This window comes from Nicotiana tabacum, chromosome 5, assembly GCF_000715075.1.
Source record: "Nicotiana tabacum cultivar K326 chromosome 5, ASM71507v2, whole genome shotgun sequence".
Classification (NCBI taxonomy): Eukaryota; Viridiplantae; Streptophyta; class Magnoliopsida; order Solanales; family Solanaceae; genus Nicotiana; species Nicotiana tabacum.
In genome coordinates, this window is record NC_134084.1 from 83,414,413 (window position 1) to 83,434,661 (window position 20,249).

Here is a 20,249-nt window from a genome sequence, read left to right on the forward strand (position 1 = left end):
CAGTGACATTTGCATTCTTTTGGCATGGCTAAAAGTGGAGGCATTAGGATCCTAAACTTCATCGTCACTTAGGTATGATCTTTTCCCTTTAAATTATAGGTACCTAGTTTAGTAAAAAGCAATTTATGTTCTTATTTTTTCATCTGGTCTTTGTCTTAATATGAAACGACGCCTTATTAACTTCATCTAATAATCTAAGACAAGCGGCTGACTGATGCTTTATACAGTAGGACACAATATTGATCTCAAAAGAATCAATATTGTATCGGTAAAAGTGGCAATTTGTGGAGGCATACATACACATTACAGTACAAAGTCTCTCATGGGAGTGTTCAGGTAGCAGAAGAAATAAGAAGAAAACAAAGGAGGAGAAGGAGGAGGAGAAAGAGGGCTGAAGTTGTTTAAAAAGTGGGTACAAGTTAAAACTTTTTTAAAAAATGAGTATAGGTTAAATGGGGCGACCAAATAAAGCGCCCCGTGCAATTTTTACCTCTGAAAGTTTCTCTCTTGTTTTATTGTTTTGGACTGAAAAACTTTCGTTAGGCTGGGATATTAGCCCAGAGTGATATAACGCATGGGTACCATACGTTATTTGTAGTTCTGTTCCTTTTTTGTGTTACGTTATTTTGGTCTTTTAAGGTAATTTTGCGCTGCTTTAGTTTTGGACTTCATGACTTAATTAAGTCGTTGGTGTGCTCTTATCTTGGCGCGCTTGATTACACCTTCAATTTTTATTGTAGTTCCTGCTTCTTTCTAATGCTATATATGTGCAAAATCTTGTTACTGATGTTACTTTCTTTTTTGATTTTTCACCCGATATTCATATTGGGACTCAATTAAATATAAATTTGCATTTTATGATTTAGCCGAGCCCCATGCTAATGTCGAACACGAGATGAAAAATCCAAGAAAATAAAATAGGAACCCCGATAATATAAAAGTTGAGGCAATATTATCAATCTTCTAGTAGTCTGATGTTTCTCTTTCAATAATCCTTTCATAGTCTAATCATATGTGCAAAATCTTGTTACCAATCTTACTTTATTTTTATTTTTTTGGTTTTCACCCGAGTATTGGCACCCATGTGACCCAACTGAATTCGAATTCGTAGCGTAAGATCCTGATATGAATACCGAATACCAAATGTGAAATTAAAAAATAAAATATGAACCTCGACCATGTAGTATCAATCTTCTGATAATCGGATGTTTCTCGTTCAATCCTTTGATAGTTTAATTCCTCTTTAGTTTGGCACTACTGTCCATACCAAAAGACACCAAAACTCATGACTTCATTAATCGCTGATGTACTCTTACGTTGGCGTGCTTGACTACATCTTCCACTTCTGTTGTACTTTCAGCTTCTTTCTAATGCTATATTTGTGCAAAATCTTGTTACTTATTTTATTTTATTTTCCACTCGGTGTTTATTACTTGACTAAATTCGAATTGGAAGTTCCATATTGGAGAAGCGATTTACCCTAATTGGGACTTCCCGGAGCAAATCCAAATTTAATCGTGCCTTAAACTGAACCAGAGTTAGTACTCGGCCATAGGCTCAACGGCCAGACATTAGCACTTAAATTTGCGATGCGAGCATCCCACCCACAGGGGACCCCTTTTTACTGATGGCCACACAAGCCTCACCACAGCATCTCATTTCAAGCTTACAGACAAAGGGAGAAGAGCCATAAATTAACTCTCTTGCTTAACAAATTGCAGTTGAAACAGCATTTATTGTTTGTAGGAACTCTAGTAATTGGGCTCAATCTTTAGCCAAGTGGTGGTGCCTAAAATTTATGCATATGCAGTTATTTTGGATGTGGAAGAAAGAACTCAAAATTTTCAGAAAGAGCAACATCGATAGAAGAGTATGCAACTGAGTTGCTATAGCTTATTACAAGTCCAGACAAACATGTTCATGGGTATTATCAGAAAGAGGGAGAAGATTGATAAAGCCTCCTGGGGTGTGCGCGTGCGTGTGCTCAGAGAGAGGAATGCAGCAGCAGCTTATGCTGTGCAGCAAGTCAAGATTACATGCAAGACAGTTAACCACCCTTTCCACAGTAAGAAACAAAAACGAATCAGAGTGTAAACAAAGGTCAAAACATAGTTGACCTTAGAGAGCTTCGACTTGTTTACATTTTGAGTATTGAAACTACCCGATTTTCAATTACATTGCCTACTTTCATGGCCTTACTTTGACAGATAATGTGGTAAACAAACAACAGAAGGCAGTTTCCTCAGCTTGTTTTTGTACAGAAAATTTGTGTACATCAAAATTTTAGAGAAAGTAGGTCGCCAATGACCTGGGGTTGTGGGCATGTAACTTGATAGTCTTGCCATTCATCTGGACTGTATGTCAAATGTAAATTGGTAAAACAACGCAAAAAGGAGGGCATCAGAAACTTCTCCTACCCAGGCTTCCCAAGAAAAGAAGAAGAGCCAACTTGTTTCACTTGAGAGAATTTGTCTTCATAGCAACCTCTTGGAGGATATTGAAATCTGATGGTCCATGAGTATCTATAAATCCTCGAACTGACAGTTCGGGCACAGATTGTTTTCCTTCCAACATCTCATGATCTATAAAGATGACAACAACTGTTATATCATCATGAAAGGCCCTCCTCGCACCCTTGTCATACTTCTTAAGGTCATCATACTTCAACTTCCTTCTCCTTGCTGCCTCATCCAGGGCTGATATAACAAGTCTTCTTGCGATGCCCTGATATATTGGATGAAATACATATAAGTTTAACCAAACAAACATAACAATAAATCTACGGCAGAATAAGAGAAAATTATTAAACGGGAAAAAAAAAGGAGATACCTACCTCTCTTGGGTTATTATGCACAATCTCGACAGCCTTTTGATTGCTTATGAGTTCCCACAGCCCGTCAGAAGCAAATATAAGAAATCTATCACCGGGTTGTAAGTTTCTTGAACATACAGATGGATCAGCTCTTAGCACTGGCCGAATAAGTGGTTCTTTAAGATGGAATCGTGGGTAAGCTGGACCAACAGCAAACTCTGGCTTCTTCAGATATGCATCTCCAATTGATCTAGATACCTAATAGATGCAGGCACAAACATAAAGAAAATGAATATAACTAATCAAATGCAACAGAGTGCCACAGATTTGGAGAATTCACAAGAAATCAAACAGGAAAAGATATGGTGAGAAAAAATGAGACCAAGCCAAAAATTCAATGAATTGCACTCGAACTTCCCTGAAAATAAAATAATCCAGTTCCTAATATGTGAATACAGCCTATACTTGCTTTAGACAAGTAAAATAAAATACATATAATCTCACATAATGAAATGGAGTAGTGATTGCTTTGTACAACCACACTATATCATGTAGTAAATCAATGCAATATAAAAGACCTAGGTAAGACAATCAGAACAATAAAGATTTTTGATACAGCAGCTATCATGAAAGTCGAGACAAATATATGCAGTAAAAGGCAGAAGCAGATATGGACTATGGTGTAAAAGGCCGAGGCAGATATAGTGTAAAAGGCCGGGGCAGAACTAGTTCAGTATATTTGGGTGTACTTAACAGTGATCTTCAATATAATGGGAGATCACTTCTCCATATCATTCCAATTTTATGGAATGTCCTCAAAGGGACAACAGGATATCACTTCCCAAGGTGACAAAATGGAACAAGTCCATTGTTCAATTTCAAAGGTTCTGTTTCAGAGGTATCCAAGGATATCATGAGGTAAAAATGTCTTGTTCTTAGAAAAACCCACCAGAATAGGATAAGATATTTGTATTAGAAGCTAGAAAATTACTATGTAATTTGAGTTTTAGCTCACTAATTTTCTGATAATATTAAGGAGTTGGATGGAAAACTAGATTGATTTTGATCAGAAAGAATGCGCATCTGTCATGAGATATTCAGAATGGATATAAAATTCAAAATGGCACATAACACAAAAGCTTGTGTTCTATATTACTTATAAAAGCAAACCTGTATGATGCCTTTAACACGCCAAGCTCCATTGACATTAACCACAATGCGTGAATCGTCTGGGTGCAACGACATCAGTTCCTTCCTAACCTCCTCGATACTGGCATTATGATCCTTGGTCAATTGCTCAGCAAAAATTTTATTTGATCTCCCTATATGACCTAATACTGCTCTAGAATCGCCAAGGTTAGCAACATACAACGTCCTTTTCCAGATAACACCAACCAGACAGCAGCAACCCTTTGTCGCAATTAATGGTGTAATACCAAATGCCCTTCTCACAAGAGAAAGAAAGCCAACTTCAGTTGCAGCGAACGCATTTTTAAGCACTTCTTCATCTATTGTTCCATTTTCTCGGGCAAGCCCTGTAAGAAAAGATGTGTGCATTTAGCATCCATGATCGCCTTAAAACTCTCAAATAATATATGAAAACAACACGAGAAAGTAGGAAAAGCGAGGTTTTATTCAACAGAACAAAAGATGGAAATGTAAGTAAGTGGATGATAATATTTGTCACCATACGACTCGTTAGTGAAGTAGAAGAATGAGAGTTTGACAACAGTGAGAATACCCCAAATATCAGTTTGCAGACTAAGATGAACTGGTTATTCATGATAACAGCGATGATTAAAAGGTCTTGTGTATTCTATTAAAAGTGTTAACGTTTTCCCTCTAAACATTCATATTCCTTTTAAGACGAGACTAAACACTTGTTTGCTTGAAAACATCAAGAGTACATTGAAGGAGCAACAAAAGCCTATGTAGTGAGTGAGCGGCAAAACCTCCACTTAATGACAATTGAAAACTTCTACTTTACATTTTACTTAACTACCAACTTATAAAAAAAACCACTTAAATACTGCTACAACATGCACTAGAGCAGACATAAACAGAATAAAGAAAATACTGCAACTCTTCACTTCTCACATACTCAAGAAATCACCATAAATATCATTTCTTCCAAAACTTGAAACAATTAATTGTTCTTATAGGCAGTAACATTTAAAAAGAAAAAAAAAAGAATTTCATTGTCAAAGACCACAACACCAACGCCTCAATCTCAAACAAGTTGTGGTCGACCATATGAATCCTCACGGACCATGTTCACCATTCATATTCATCACAAGCTAACATTGAGAAGTACTAGATGTTGCTAACGAATTGAGATATTAGGCCAAGTTTCTATTACTATTTGAACCAACCTTAGTCCTATTATTCCACTTTGACCCCGGTTGGTCTTTATAAAACTGTAGTTTGAGCATTGTAAGGTTATGTCTTGAACAAAAACCCTGTTTCCACTACCTTTTTCTCTGTTTTCCTGCAACTCTCCTTTATGTTTGTTTCTTGTTTGTTAATTTCGCACTATGTTTGCGATTCCCATGGCGCAAATTTCTTGCATAACAATCTCTAGTAGGGCTAAAAGACTCCTTGAAAGCATAGGACCTAAATTAAGCATATTAACATGACTAATAAATAAAGACTGCAGCAAAGAAAAAGAAAAAAGACAAATCTCACTAATTAAATGCAGGAAAAGGTGATCACGGACAAATCTTGAAGCCTCAGGGCCACCATGACCATCATAAATCGCAACAAAAGTAGCTTCACGACCAGTATCAACTTGGCTATGATCTTCAAGTACTGAATTAGCTTGGACTACAGCAAAAGAAAACTCCCCACATGAATGTTTCTCAAGGTCTCTACACCATAAAAGCACATCATCTTCACCTCCCACAAAAACATCATCTTCATCCTTGCTCATAGGGACATATCGACTCAATGGTCGCCAACATGCTGATACCGTCCTTATCAGCCAGGAAAACATCCTTCATTTCCTTTTTTACACTCTCAAACAAAGAACGGGTAAAATCAAGATTCAACAAAACAAAACCCCAATATTTCAGCAGTAAATGGAAACCCCCAAATTCAGAAAAAACTGAATATTGAATTCAATAGAAAAACCTCTGTTGTTATATCAATGCCATAAACGGTTCAACGAAAGCACAGTAGAAGTGATCAATGCAGATTAAAATAGAGGAGTTTTATTTTTTCCTCGGAGTAGTGGGTATTTATAGAGAGAGAAAGAATATATATAGAGAGAGAGAGCTATGTGAAATTGCAACAGAAAGAAGGGAAGAGAAGGTTTTTGGGGGTTTTGCGGGGGGGCGGGAGAGAGGAGGGGTGGGGTTGGCGACTTGGCGATTGTGTAGAGAGAAAGGTTCCACTTCCCCGGACATGAGGGGGTAATGGTTGTTTGTAGGCCCCTCTCTCCCTACCTTTATACTCCCATAAAAAAATAATTAACTATTATGAAACAATAAAAGAAAAGAAAATTGCATAGCAAAATAAGAGAAGAATTCTTATGGATTTGGGATAAATTACAATGTAATAAGACCCCTTTATTTATAGGGAAAGAGTGACTTAGCATTCCTATAATATAGACTTTCGCCTTAAATAAAACTCTATTTATAACACTCCCCCTTAAATGTTTATTCAACAGATAATGTGCATTGTTAAAACCTTAACTAAAATAAAACCTAGTGGGAAAAAATTCTAGAGAAGGAAAAAGAGTACACATATCTAACAATACGTCTTTTGGTTGTCTCGTTAAAAACCTTACAAAGAAAACCCAGTAAGACAAAACCTTGTAAGAAAAAAAAGTACAACGCGTAATAACTCCCCCTGATGAGAGCATCAATTCACATCTTTGAGTCTTCCCCAATTTTGTGCACTAGCTTCTTGAAGGTTGACGTCGGCAGAGATTTGGTAATAAATCACCCATATTAACTCCAATGAATATGTTGCACCTTGAAAATTCTCGCTATCACATTATCATGCTTATAATTATAGCAAGATACAAATGTGCATAAATTGTACTTAGGATGTAGTACTTCATGACCAAGAATTTTATATGCTTTAAGCGATTTAATCCTTCAAGGATTGTCATATAAGTTAAGTCATATAATAGACTTTAATTAAATGCATATCAAGTTTTCATGTCATGCTAGACAAATAAGATATCAAAAACTGATTGCACATATCATTGACTTTATACTTTCAAGTGTTTGAACTATATGCTCAAAACTACATGTCTTTCGTATGAAACCAATTCTATTTGAATTGTGTCTCTTCCATTTGGCCAATATTTTTGTGTATGCATTCAACAGACTTGAGGTCCTCATCTATACTTAGTGCTATTATAGATGTCCTCGACGAACATTTTATATCAGTTTCAATATTTTTTTCATAAAGACATAACATAGAAATCTCTTCATTCATATTTTCAGGTACCTAAACCTCTCTTGAGATTTTATGAAGTATTATGGCATGTGATCTTCTAGATCACTTGCCTCCTTTATTATGATCATTTTGATCATTTGCACATCTTCTTTATTAATAAGTTTATTTGAAACCGATTTGTCTATATGCTTTAAGCGTACCATAGACTTTGTCCTTCTAGGACTTAATATGAGCATTTGCAATGAGAATATAGTCACTTTCTTTGAGTCAGCAAATGTGTCTGGCATGCTTTGCAATATATTGCAAATGAATTATCCTTTTATGAACTTCAAGCTCATGTTATTTTATTTGAGGATCTTGATGTACACATGATAATTCATTCCACATAATTTTTTCTCAAATGTTTATCATGTCTTCCCCTCATGTTAGAAAAAGTAACTTGTTTCCTTAACTTTGAGAACTCATCTTTGTGCATTATGGTGTTAATCAAAATATACATCGCACATCAATAATAATAAGATGGAATTATTTGGTTCCTGACCCTGAACCACTTGTGAGGGGAGAAAATAATATACTTTCGTATATAACGTATATCAAACTGATATAGATAACTTTTATATATATATATATATATATATATATATATATATATATATATATATATATATATATATATATATATATATATATATATATATATATATATATATATATATATATATATATATATATATATATATATAGTTTAGCTTTTAGTGAAGGCACTCAATAAATCATTTTACTATACCAGTTGTGGTGTAAACCAACTTATCAAGATAAACTATCTTGAATAGAAAATTTGGAAATTATACTCTAAATTAAATTATTGAGCAAGTTACCTCGCAAATACCAGGTTGCGGGTTAATAATAATTGCACATATAACTATCTCATAGATGCATCTTATGTGATATACATAGCAGGTGAATGGGCTCATATTTACCTTTGATATTTCCGGCATTCATAGGATTCAATCCCAACTTTAGTTGGTCTAGTAATTAATGAGAACAAGCAATACAATAGTTACCCATATGAATTCTCTATTATTTTTGCACATCATACTTAAGTTGATATGGCTAAACCAATTATGCCAACTGAATAAATTTATCAATATTGATAAACTTTAGATTTACACCATGACATGTGTAATTATCAATAAACTCCAAGTTTATTATGGTATGGGTATTTATATTAATAAACTTCTACTTTATTGTGGTATTCTTTTATTTATGTAGTACTGGAGAATAAAGCGGGTAGCTTTTCACATATATATTACCCCGCTACAAGTTGTAGTAATAGAAGATATTAAATCTTTCCTTTATTTATGGTCTCAGTATGACCAACCGCTTTCGCGAATACTTTAGAAACTCAATAAGTTTCTTTGAGACTTACTACGACACAATAAATTGACATGATAATCAATTGTATTCCTCCAAAATAGTAATAGCTGGCTCTTCCAGAGTTCTCAGTTAATTTGGTACTACCACATATTCATCAACATCCATATTATGAGTATCTCTTTTAAAGAGAAAGTTATACCATTATGGTCATGGTTAGAATTCTATACAAGATATGTTCCTTGCATTACTGTTGCCCTTTAATAATCACATCGCCATAATATTTTGGCGTACAATAAGTACTTGACCAATGACCATTTATGTCATAATAATGACATTATTTTCTTATTTCCTCTCAAACCTCATTCTAGAGGTGAGTGTGGTATATACCACTAGCACACTCATATTCTTCCAAAAAATGAATATGTATTCATAAATCACATGTTGTCACATTTACATCATGAATGGACCATAATCATTGATATGTGCTTTACAAAATCTCATGTCAGATCGATGACAAATATTGCTTTTACAAAATGAAGGATTATTTTGAGAATCCTTATTATTCTCATTACCATAATGATGACGATTATAATTTCGCATATTGCCACATCCACATCCATTGATACCTTCACGATAATAATTTTGTCTTCTTTCAAACTTATCACATATTGCTATCACATTCTCTTAAGGGAATGAGAATGAAGCAAATTCAATTTTACTTCTTGTGCTCACGATCATACATGACTTTGATCATGGCAAAACAGAGAAATTTTACCACTTCGAGTGGTTATAATTTCTTACTAACTCCATTAGAGTTATAATGAAAATTTATTTTCTTTGCTTGTATTTAAAATCAAATTATAGAATAAAAGAGAAAAATACAGTAAAATACATACCTTAAATCCAGAATTTAATTATGAAGGAAGTTCATGGAACAATTGACAATCACTATGCTCAATCCCAAAGTTTCTACTCAATTGGTTAGAGTTGATAACATGTTATGAAACAATAAAAGAAGAAGAAGATTGCAGAGCAAAATAAGGAAAGAATTCTTATGGATTTGGGATGAATTACAATGGAGTAGGACCCCTCTATTTATAGGGAAAGAATGACTTAACCACCAAGTAAAAATCCCTAAAATCTCTCTAAAATATAGACATTCGCCTTAAATAAAACTGCATTTATAACATTAACAATGAATTCTTTTTAAAAGAACAATACTAAACGAGGAATTTAACACCTCAAAAGTTTTTTTAATAATCATTTGGTAGTCAAGTTCATTGGTTCAATTAATCAAAATTTGTATCATATATAACTCATTAAAAAAATGCTATCCTGGGAGATATTTCTTTATTTGCAAGCGCAAATTGAAATTTTTTGATTATAGATGAAAAGATTTCATCCATCATACCACACACCGTGGTGCTAGCACCTCAAAAGTTATATCCTGCCAAGTAATGTATTGTGCAGTTTACCATAAAAGATTGTGATGTGATGGATATGATCCATCTACTCTAACGAGAGGAGTAAAGGAAAAAAATATTCCACTTAATGGACTTAAGCAACACAAATTTAAATTAATCGAATCCTCGTAAATATCATTAGTTTGGTCGATGACAATACAACAACAACAACAACAACAATATACCCAGTATTATTCAACATCGTGGGATCTGAGAAGAATAGTGTATACGCATACCTTACCCCTACCTTGTGAGGACCCTCAGTTTGGTTTATAACAATCTTTTTATTATTTAGGGGATCTTTTTCCAAGATAAATATTGTTAACGTAGGAAGTAGGGATTCAGTTGGGCAACCATGTTAAAATAGGTCACTTAAGACTTAATTCGAACTCAAAGCATAACATAGGAAGTAGGAATCTTATTAGACAACAATTTTAAAGAGGTCACTGAATTTTGAACTCGAAGTACTACAAATTAAATTGTGACATCATAGTCATCATTTAATATTTTCTGCGAAGTCTCCTTATTAAATGTACCTTGATGAGGATTAGTTGATTGGTAGATCTGCAACAGCAGAGTGAAATTGGGTGATAGATGAGCAAACTAATCTTTTGTCTAAAAGAATAAATAAAAAATTGTGAATATTATAAAAACAATATTTAAAAGGTAATTTAAATTGTAAAAAAAAGGTTGTTAGGTATTATAAAAAGCAAGTTTAAAATGTGGAAGAAATTAAAAAATAGCCAGATTTACAAGTGGTCATTCAAAAATAACCACAGTTTTAAAAGTAATCGAAATTTAGCCACTTTCCATGTAAAGATAAATCTTAACGAAAACACTGTTCAAAATCCGAAAAAATACTCCAGCATAATATACTGGAATTCCAGTATATATATTGGAACTCCAGTATATTATATTAGGGTTCCAACATAAGTATACTAGAACTCCAGTATAATAATATATTGGAGTTCTAGTATAACATACCGATCCAGCATAATATACTGGAGATTGGAGCACCGGTGCTCCAATCTCCAGTATATTATACTGGAACTTTTCGTGTGTTGGAGTTCCAACATAATATGTTGGAAGTTCATACACATGTGCATCGATCTCCAGTATATTATGCTGGAACTTTTCGTGTTGCAGCAAAATAATGACTATTTTTTAATGACTTTGCAAACGATGACTATTTTTGAATGACTAGTCCGAAAACTGGCTAGCCCGTGCTATTGCACTTAAAACGTAAGGTGTTTATAGCTTCAGAACGAATATAAAATTGGATTTTTAATTACAGCCAATTAAGAAAGTCGGGGATTAGATCGTTTAAATACAATATTTTATAATTAATAAAGCAGAATTAAATAAATTAATTAAACTTATAGTGAAGTTTCGTACTAAAATAGACGCATATCACAATCACAAGATGCGGCGCTGGTGCCATTCAATGAACAATTGAATTTGCATGTTAAGGCTTTTATTTAATTTTTATTTTTTCAATTTGCATGTTAAGTCAACTCAATTGTTTAGCGAGTACTGACTTATTCAGAAATCAGCTTTAAGACCATATGCAACACGTAAAATCAAGTATTCATAAAGAAGTCAACAAGTTGCATGTAGTCAACGTAGAGCTCTTTTTTGTTTTTGTTTCTATTTTCAATTGCAGGAAAATGAGCAATAAAATAGATAATGCTATACATAAATTAATTTTCCATTTATAGTTGAGGTATCCATCCAAAAAGAATAAAGTCCGAGAGGGAAAGTTCAAAAATAAAGAGAAAAAGATGTTTGTGTTATGAAACAAAGACTATAAAGTAAAGACAAGTATAGAGAGAAACTGATATATTATCCGAATTCAAACTGATGTACATAATGAACTGAAATCTCTTCTATTTATAGAAGAAAGGAAGTTGCTCTGTAAGCTGCTATTATAAGCTGTTGTGTAAGCTGCTACTACAAGCTGCAGTGTAAGCTACTATAAGCTGCTGTGTAAGCTGTTACTACAAGCTGCTGTGTAAGCTGCTACAAGCTGTTGTGTAAGCTGCTGCTGTACCAGATATGGATAATCTTCTACTGAGAGCAATATTTATCCATAACGGAGTACTGAATGGATAAGCTTATTATACCCGGTATGGATAATCTTCTACCGGGGTAATGTTTATCCATAACTGGGTACTGAAAAGATAAGCTTATTATACCCGATATGGATAAACTTCTACTGGGGATAATGTTTATCCATAACCGGGTACCGAAGTGATAAGCTTCTTCAGGAAACTTATTTCCAATATAGTATTAAATAGATAAACATATTTACGGTGGAGTCTCATATGGATAAGCTTCTTCAGGAAGCTTATTTACAACGGAGTACTAAATGACATCCATAATATAATATATTTATAACACTCCCCCTTGGATGTTCATTAAAAGATAATGTGCCTCATTAAAACCTTACTAGGAAAAACCACGTGGGAAAAAATCCCAGTGAAGGAAAAAGAGTACACATATTTAGTAAGACGCATTGCTAGGTGCCTCATTAAAAACCTTATAAGGAAAACCCCATGGGAAAAACCTTAGTAAGGGAAAAAGAGTGCATCGCGTATTTTACTCCCCTGATGAAAATCTTGTTTCAAATATTTGAGTCTCCGCATTCCAATCTTGTATACCATCTTCTCAAAAGTTGAAGTTGGCAAAGATTTATGAATAAATCTGCTGGATTATTACTTGAACGGATTTGTTGCACATCAATGTCACCATTTTTCTGAAGATCGTGTGTGTAGAACAATTTTGGTGAAATGTGCTTCGTTCTATCTCCTTTTATAAATCCTCCTTTTAATAGTGCTATGCATGAAACATTGTCTCCATATAATATTGTGGGTCTTTTATCACATTCCAACCCACATGTTTCTCGAATGAATCACTGATATGCATTCTCTGCTTGCCAGTTTGAAATCGAACTTTATGGGTATCGGATAAATAACCTGCATCTGCATTATCAATACGATCTGCACCACTTTTGTTAGAATTAGCAAGATAAATAAGTGTATCATCTACACCGAGATAGAGTATTTCAGGACCAAGGAGTTCCTCGTCCTCTTCTGGAGGTCGGAACAAATCCTTATTTACTTCAAGTGATCGAACAACCATTGGTGTACTCAATGGGTGCGCTTTGTCCATGTAAAAGCGTTTTAAGACCCTTTCTGTATAGGCAGATTGATGGATAAAGATCGCATATGCTAAATATTCAATTTGCAGACCAAGACAAAGTTTTGTCTTTCCAAGATCTTTCATCTCAAATTCTTTCTTAAGATATTCAATTGCCTTTTGAAGCTCTTCTGGAGTTCCAACAAGATTTATGTCATCAACATAAACAGCAAGTATAACAAATTCTGCTGCCATTTTCTTTATAAAAATACATGGACAAATAACATCATTTATGTAACCTTCTTTCAGCAAATATTCACTAAGGCGATTATACCACATGCGCCCAGATTGCTTTAAACCGTACAAAGATCTTTATAATTTGATCGAGTACATTTCTCAAGACTTTGAATTATATGCTTCGGGCATTTTCAATCCTTCAAGGATCTTCATATAGATTTAGCCAAATAAGTCATATAGGTTAAGACTTGTATCTAAATGGTACGACATCTTCAAGTGTCTGGACTGCTAGTCCGATCCTCACAATCGTTTACAATATTGTGCACTATATTGTATTAAATGTATCGTCGACGATCATTTTGTGTCAGTTCCGAAGCGACATAACTTGTGGAGATCTCATCACTCTATTTTCAGGTACCTGAACTTTTCCGGGAGTTTCATGAAATGTTATGTCGTGGGCTCCAGTGGTTCTGGGTCTCAATTCCCCAGCAGAGTCGCCAGAGCTGTCACACCTCCTTTTTCCGCACCTGAGGGGCGCATGGGGAGTTTTTTCCAATTAAAGGACAATCGAAACGGGATTGGTTTATTTATTTCAGAGTCGCCACTTGGGAGATTTAGGGTGTCCCAAGTCACCAATTTTAATCCCGAATCGAGGAAAATAATGACTCTATATTACAGTCTGCGTACCAGAAATCCGGATAAGGAATTCTGTTAACCCGGGAGAAGGTGTTAGGCATTCCCGAGTTCCGTGGTTCTAGCACGGTCGCTCAACTGTTATATTTGGCTTATTTATCTGATTTTAAATACAATTATGAACCAATGTGCCAATTTTAACTTTTTGCCGCTTTATTATTGTTATTTCAAAAGAATGTGAACATCGCTTAAAACACGTCTTTGGATTGCGTCACATGAAATGCACCCACAATCCGGAACACATTTTATTTGATGTTTTGAGATTTGGATTTGGGTCGCATGAAATGCACACCCAAGTTTAAGAAAATAGATTATTAAACACGCACCTAAAGAGACTATCGTGTTATTATTTTGGGAAGGCCACGAAATTCACTAAGCGGCCCTCCTGAATTCTAAGTAATTTAAAACAAGTATTTACTGAGGGCCCCGCAATTTGTATTTTTATTCGGCGAGGCTCATCTCATTCTTATTTTTTAAAGGAATTTGCAACGTCATAGAAATGTATCTCGGGCCACGCCACAATCAATGCGCTCGTGACTAGAGACACATTTCGACTCCGTTGAGATTTGGATTTGGGTCACATAAATGTGCACCCGAGTTTAGGGAGCTAACATTATTAAAGGCGCGCCTAAAGCAACTAGCGCATTATTATTTTTTGGTAGGGCCGTGAAATTTGCTAAACGGCCCGTCCCGGAATCTAAGTATTTAATACATATATTTTGTGAGGGCCCCGCAATCTGTACATTTTTTCCGGCGAGGCTCGTCTCATTTTATTTATTTTTATTATTATTTTTTATTCATTCATTTTTTTTTATAATTATTTATTTATTTTTAAAGGATGCCATTTCTACGCCTTTAACAATACTAAAACTTACGGCCTCTGTACAACTAAAATCTCATAACTTGTCAAGATTTAATAAAAGAAGTTAGGCGAATGAGTGTTTCGGGCGTAGTAACAACAGGTACTAATATTAATTTTGTCCAAATAAACTAAGACAATGAAGGGACGAGCGAATCAACGTCAAGCTGTGTCTTAGGACTACTAATACAACTAAATCAAACGACATCAAGTAAACAATAATAACATAACCCAGAAATGAACTAAAATGCATACGGTGAAACATGGGCAGAAAATTATCATATCAATCGATATATTGCAACTTCGAACATTGAACGTAACATTTCCTTATCTAATGCTTGAAGTTTACTAACCTTTGAACCTCGACAAACTCAGGACGACAAACACGATTCCGACGGAACTCAAGCCAGACCTCTCTGACCGAAGAACAACGACGGAACCTCGGACAGCGCCTCGACGTACCGGACCTCGACGAACCAAAGTCGACCTCTACGGAAAACAGAAAACTCGGAAACGCCACAACGACTGCTTGGTACTCACCGATGGCTGCTTGTTGGACTGAAAATAGCGGACCTGTTGGTTCTTGTTCGGGCTGTGCGTGGGGCTGACGAACTGGTGGTGGTTATGGCGGTTGACGGAGGGGGTGTTTGGACGATGCAGTAGCGATGGCTACTGCTTGACGGGTGGTTTGATGGATGGGTTGTTGTCGTTAAAGATGGTGTTTGAGAAGGTGGTGGGTAGTCGAGTCGGGGTTGGGGTGACAGTGACGACGAGGGAGAAGACTGGTGGTTAACGGACACTCGGTCGTCGACTGGTGAGGCTTGTCTGGTTTCGTTTCCGGCCAGTTACGAGGGGGTTCGACGGGAGGGTCTGTTGGTTATGGTGTTTGAACGGCGAGGTTGCGGGCAGCATGGTAGTGGTGTTGAGGCGGAGAGGGAGCTGGGGGAAGGTGACGGGCTTGTTGGGTGCGACAGGTTTGGGTGTGTTTGGTGTTTTGGACGCGATGGTGATGCGAGGATGATAATGGAGTATGGTAACGGGCAGTAGGGGTGTTGGTCCGGTGCTGGGGGGAAGCTGTTTGGACGTGGGTTTTGGTAGGTGTTTGGGCGATGGTGTTTGGACGGGAGTGTTGGAGAAGTTGGTTGGGCGGTTATGGCGGAGAGGGAGTTGACGGGGTTGGGCTGCTAGGGTTTTCTTCTTCTTCTTCTTGTTGAAGAAGAAGATTGAACAGTAGTATCTCCTTCAAAATTTTCAAAAAAAAGTCCCCCTTTTTCCAGTCCAAGTCTCGTGCATTTGTATGGGTTTGCCCCAAAAAATGAGCCCCACGCGTGGTGGGGTTCGAGACTTATGTCCCCCACGCGTGGTGGGGTTCCCCATGTGTCCTGGACACGGTTTATTATGGGCTAGGTCCGAAAATTAGGCCTAAAACCGGGTAGTTTGAACCCGAATATTATTCTTTTGCCCGGACCCGAGAAATAGGAACACGTTGCTTAACTAGTCCTACGTAAGCAAAATAACTACAAAAAATAAGACTAGTATTTAAACAAAACTATATCTTTTTTTAAATATTTTTTCAAGATTTAAAATAGCTACAAAATATTAATGAAACTATTTTTTTTGTAATTTTCGTTTTTTTAAATATTAAGATAAAATATGAGGTAATATTTTTGTATTTTTCAAAGTTAAAAATGACTATAAAACCTTAATAGAACTATATTTTTTGTAATTTTCGAAATTATATAAAGTACAAAAATAAAGTGCAATTTTTTTGTATTTTTCAAGTTTATGAGAAATACATAAACTAAAATTTATATATATATTTTTTGAAATTTTCTTTTTGCAACGAAATAAAGTAAAATAGTTAAAATAGCTATACTAGACCCAATTTCACATATTCACGCTAAAAATGTGAAAATTCTCGGGGAGGGTCAATTTGATCATTAGCTCCTACTATTTTTCAAGGATTGTTACCTTTGGAACCGATTGGTCTACCACGCTTCATGCGTACAGTAAACTCTATCCTTCAGGGACTTTAATTTTAATAGGAGCATTTGCAGCTGAAATATGATATTTAATTTTAGATCAGCAAATGCTTCTGACATTCGACTTGAATTATCTTCTAAGTGAGGATCATGATAATTCGATTCATATAACATATTTTTCAACTGCTTATTCCATCCCCCAAATGTTAGAAAAACTAACATATATCCCCAATCATCTTTGGGAAACATATCTTTGTGTATTATGGTAGAGAAATTAATCATATACCACGCAACAAAAGATAGTAAAAATATTTGATTTCTGATCCTAAACCAATTGTGAAGGGAGGACTTATCATATATTGTTGATCTGATGCATACAAGTGCTGCTATATGCAATTTAGAAAATCTTAGACCAACACATGAAGCTTTGTTCTCATAAGCAATGGTTTAGACATTAATAGGAGGTATTCAATGCTAAACCAGCTTGGATATAAACCAGCATTATCAAGATGAACTGTCTTGATTTCATAATCTGAAAATTATGCTCTTAATCGAGAAAAGCAATTCCAAATGCCAAACTGCAGGTTGACAATAATTACACATGTAACCATCTCATATATGCACCTATAAGTGGTTCACATGATAGGTGAACGGGCCCATATTCACCTTTTATATATTTCAGAATCAGGGGTCTTAGTCCCAACTTTAGCTGGTATAATCAATTCATTATGAGAACAAGCAACACATGAGAATTCCTGAAGAATCTTCTAGTTCTTTAGTATATGCTTATCTGAATTCTCAAATAGCTCATTTAAAAATGGCAAATGAAAACTTCAAGTTTATCATGTCATGTGCTATCTCTTAGTAAACTTCTGGTTTACTATGGCATAAACTTTTGCTTTAGTAAACTTCTGGTTTACTGTGATACATGATATAGTACAAATTAAAGAATAAGGCAGGTAACTTCTCACATACATATTATTTTACCCCCTATGATTGTGGAAACATGAAGATTATCAATCTTCCAATCATTTGTAGTCTCAATATGATAGCCATTTGTATTAGTAAACTTCAGGTTTACTACAACATATGTTTTGACCATAATCATATAATGTGAATGACATATTTGTATATAAGCTCTTCGAGAGCCTTAATTTATTATCCACAATCTAATATTTATCTGGCACTACTGGTGTCATGTATTCTTTAGGCAAACATTTAGCTTTTCAAGAGTTATTGATACATTTTGTACTATCAAATATTGCTCAGACACTGCTGGTGTCATGAGAGAAAATCACAATCAAATAAACAATGTAAAACAATTGTTTAAGCACACGAAAACTCTTCTTCATAATATTTTTCCACTTCATGAGGCAATTTCAACTGTGTTACTTCTTCAGGAGCAAATTTAAAATATGAAATATTGAGTATATATTCTCTCAATTATATTAACTCTTCTGGAGGTGAATTGTAATGTATTCACATCAAGAGCGCGTTCATATTTACCCGACTTATTAGTATTGTCACATTCACTTTAGGGAATGGATTAATGTTATCAAAAGTTCTCATCCTTCAGGAAATCGAACATAATTATCTGAATGCGCATTAATCACATCAAATTGTGATGCCTCAACCTCTTTTAAAATATTTACTACTTCAGGAGCAAATCGAGGCGTGCATTTAATATAGAGAATATTTATGTAGCTTATCTTCAATTATAACTATAGAAAGCCTAAATTATCACTTATGGTGATCATAGACATATACCACTTCTGGTGGTTAACAAAATATAATTACAATGAGATATATGAAATATAACTACTTCTGGTGGTTGTATATTTCTTGCAAACTCTGCTAGAGTTTAAGTTGATCTAATAATATTATCCATATTCTTTAAAATGACATAAATAAGATATATTATAGTAAACATCATTATCAAATCATAATTTTTCTTTATGTACAACAATTACATAACCATACTATCTATTACAAATAACAAAAATTAAAATATTTACATTTCTACAGATTCACCACCGATTACATGACTTGTTTCTCCTTCTGAGAGTGCAAAGTAATCAGCTACATCCAAATGCATGAAGTCTAAATTATCTTCAGAAATAAAATTTGCTTCAGCATTTTTCTCTGTCTTCTTCAGGGAGGCTTGATAAAGCTCAACCAGGTGCTTTGGCGTACGACAAGTACGTGACCAGTGCCATTTTCCTCCACATATATAGCATGCATTTTCTACATTTGGCGCTTGCACCGCTTCATGCTTTTGTTCCTTCCTTTTCCACTGCTGGTGGTGAGGAGGCTTCTTTGGTGCATTATTATTACCATGATTGGGGTTTCTTCCCCGACCACGGCCATGACCACGACTGGGGTCACGACCTCTTCCACGTTTAGCTTGGTGGAAGTTCGTCTCATTCACTTCAGGGAATGGACAAGAACCAATAGGTTGGCTTTCATGATTTTTCATTAATAGCTCATTATGTTGCTCTGCTATAAGATGATGTGAGATAAGTTCAGAATACTTTTTAAATCCCATCTCTCGATATTGCTGCTGCAGGAGCATATTCGAGGCATGAAAAGTGGTGAAAGTTTTCTCCAACATATCATTATCAACAATATTATCACCACATAACTTCAATTAGGAAATAATTCTGAACATAGCAGAATTATACTCACTGATAGATTTAAAATCTTGTAGCCTTAGATGAGTCCAATCATATCGTGTTTGTGGAAGAACGACCATCTTCAGGTGGTCATATCTATATTTCAAATTATTCCACAGTATGACTGGATCTTTAATAGTGAGATATTCCATTTTCAGGCCCTCATCAAGGTGATGGCGTAGGAATATCATTGCTTTGGCACGGTCTTGGTTTGATGCCTGATTTTTATCCTTGATGGTGTCTGCCAGACCCATCGCATCAAGATGAATTTCAGCATCAAGCACCCAAGACATGTAGCTTTTGCCTGATATATCCAGGGCTACAAATTCAAGTTTAGAAAGATTTGACATTATTTAGGAAAAGAAAGTTCTTACCTCAGATACTTTCAAAATATTTGCTCGAGATGGTAGAGCTTCGTGCTGATAACGTGTTATGAAACAAAGACTATAAAGTAAAGACAAGTATAGAGAGAAACTGATATATTATTCGAATTCAAACTGATGTACATAATGAACTGAAATCTCTTCTATTTATAGAAGAAAGGAAGCTGCTCTGTAAGCTGCTACTACAAGCTGCTACTACAAGCTGCAGTGTAAGCTACTATAAGCT

The 20,249-nt window shown here is 35.1% G+C and overlaps 1 protein-coding gene across 1 annotated transcript; it reads right to left on the reverse strand.

The window, feature by feature from the left end:
• Positions 1–2,089: 2,089 nt before the first annotated feature.
• Positions 2,090–6,107, reverse strand: LOC107771504 (putative protein phosphatase 2C 43). The gene is made up of 4 exons (XM_016590878.2): positions 5,498–6,107; positions 3,983–4,347; positions 2,834–3,070; positions 2,090–2,724 (listed from the first exon to the last, which is right to left on the reverse strand). Exons 1-4 carry the CDS (start codon positions 5,802–5,804, stop codon positions 2,455–2,457), a joined length of 1,179 nt encoding a protein of 392 aa, XP_016446364.1. The 5' UTR covers positions 5,805–6,107; the 3' UTR covers positions 2,090–2,454.
• Between the last annotated feature and the right edge of the window lie 14,142 nt (positions 6,108–20,249).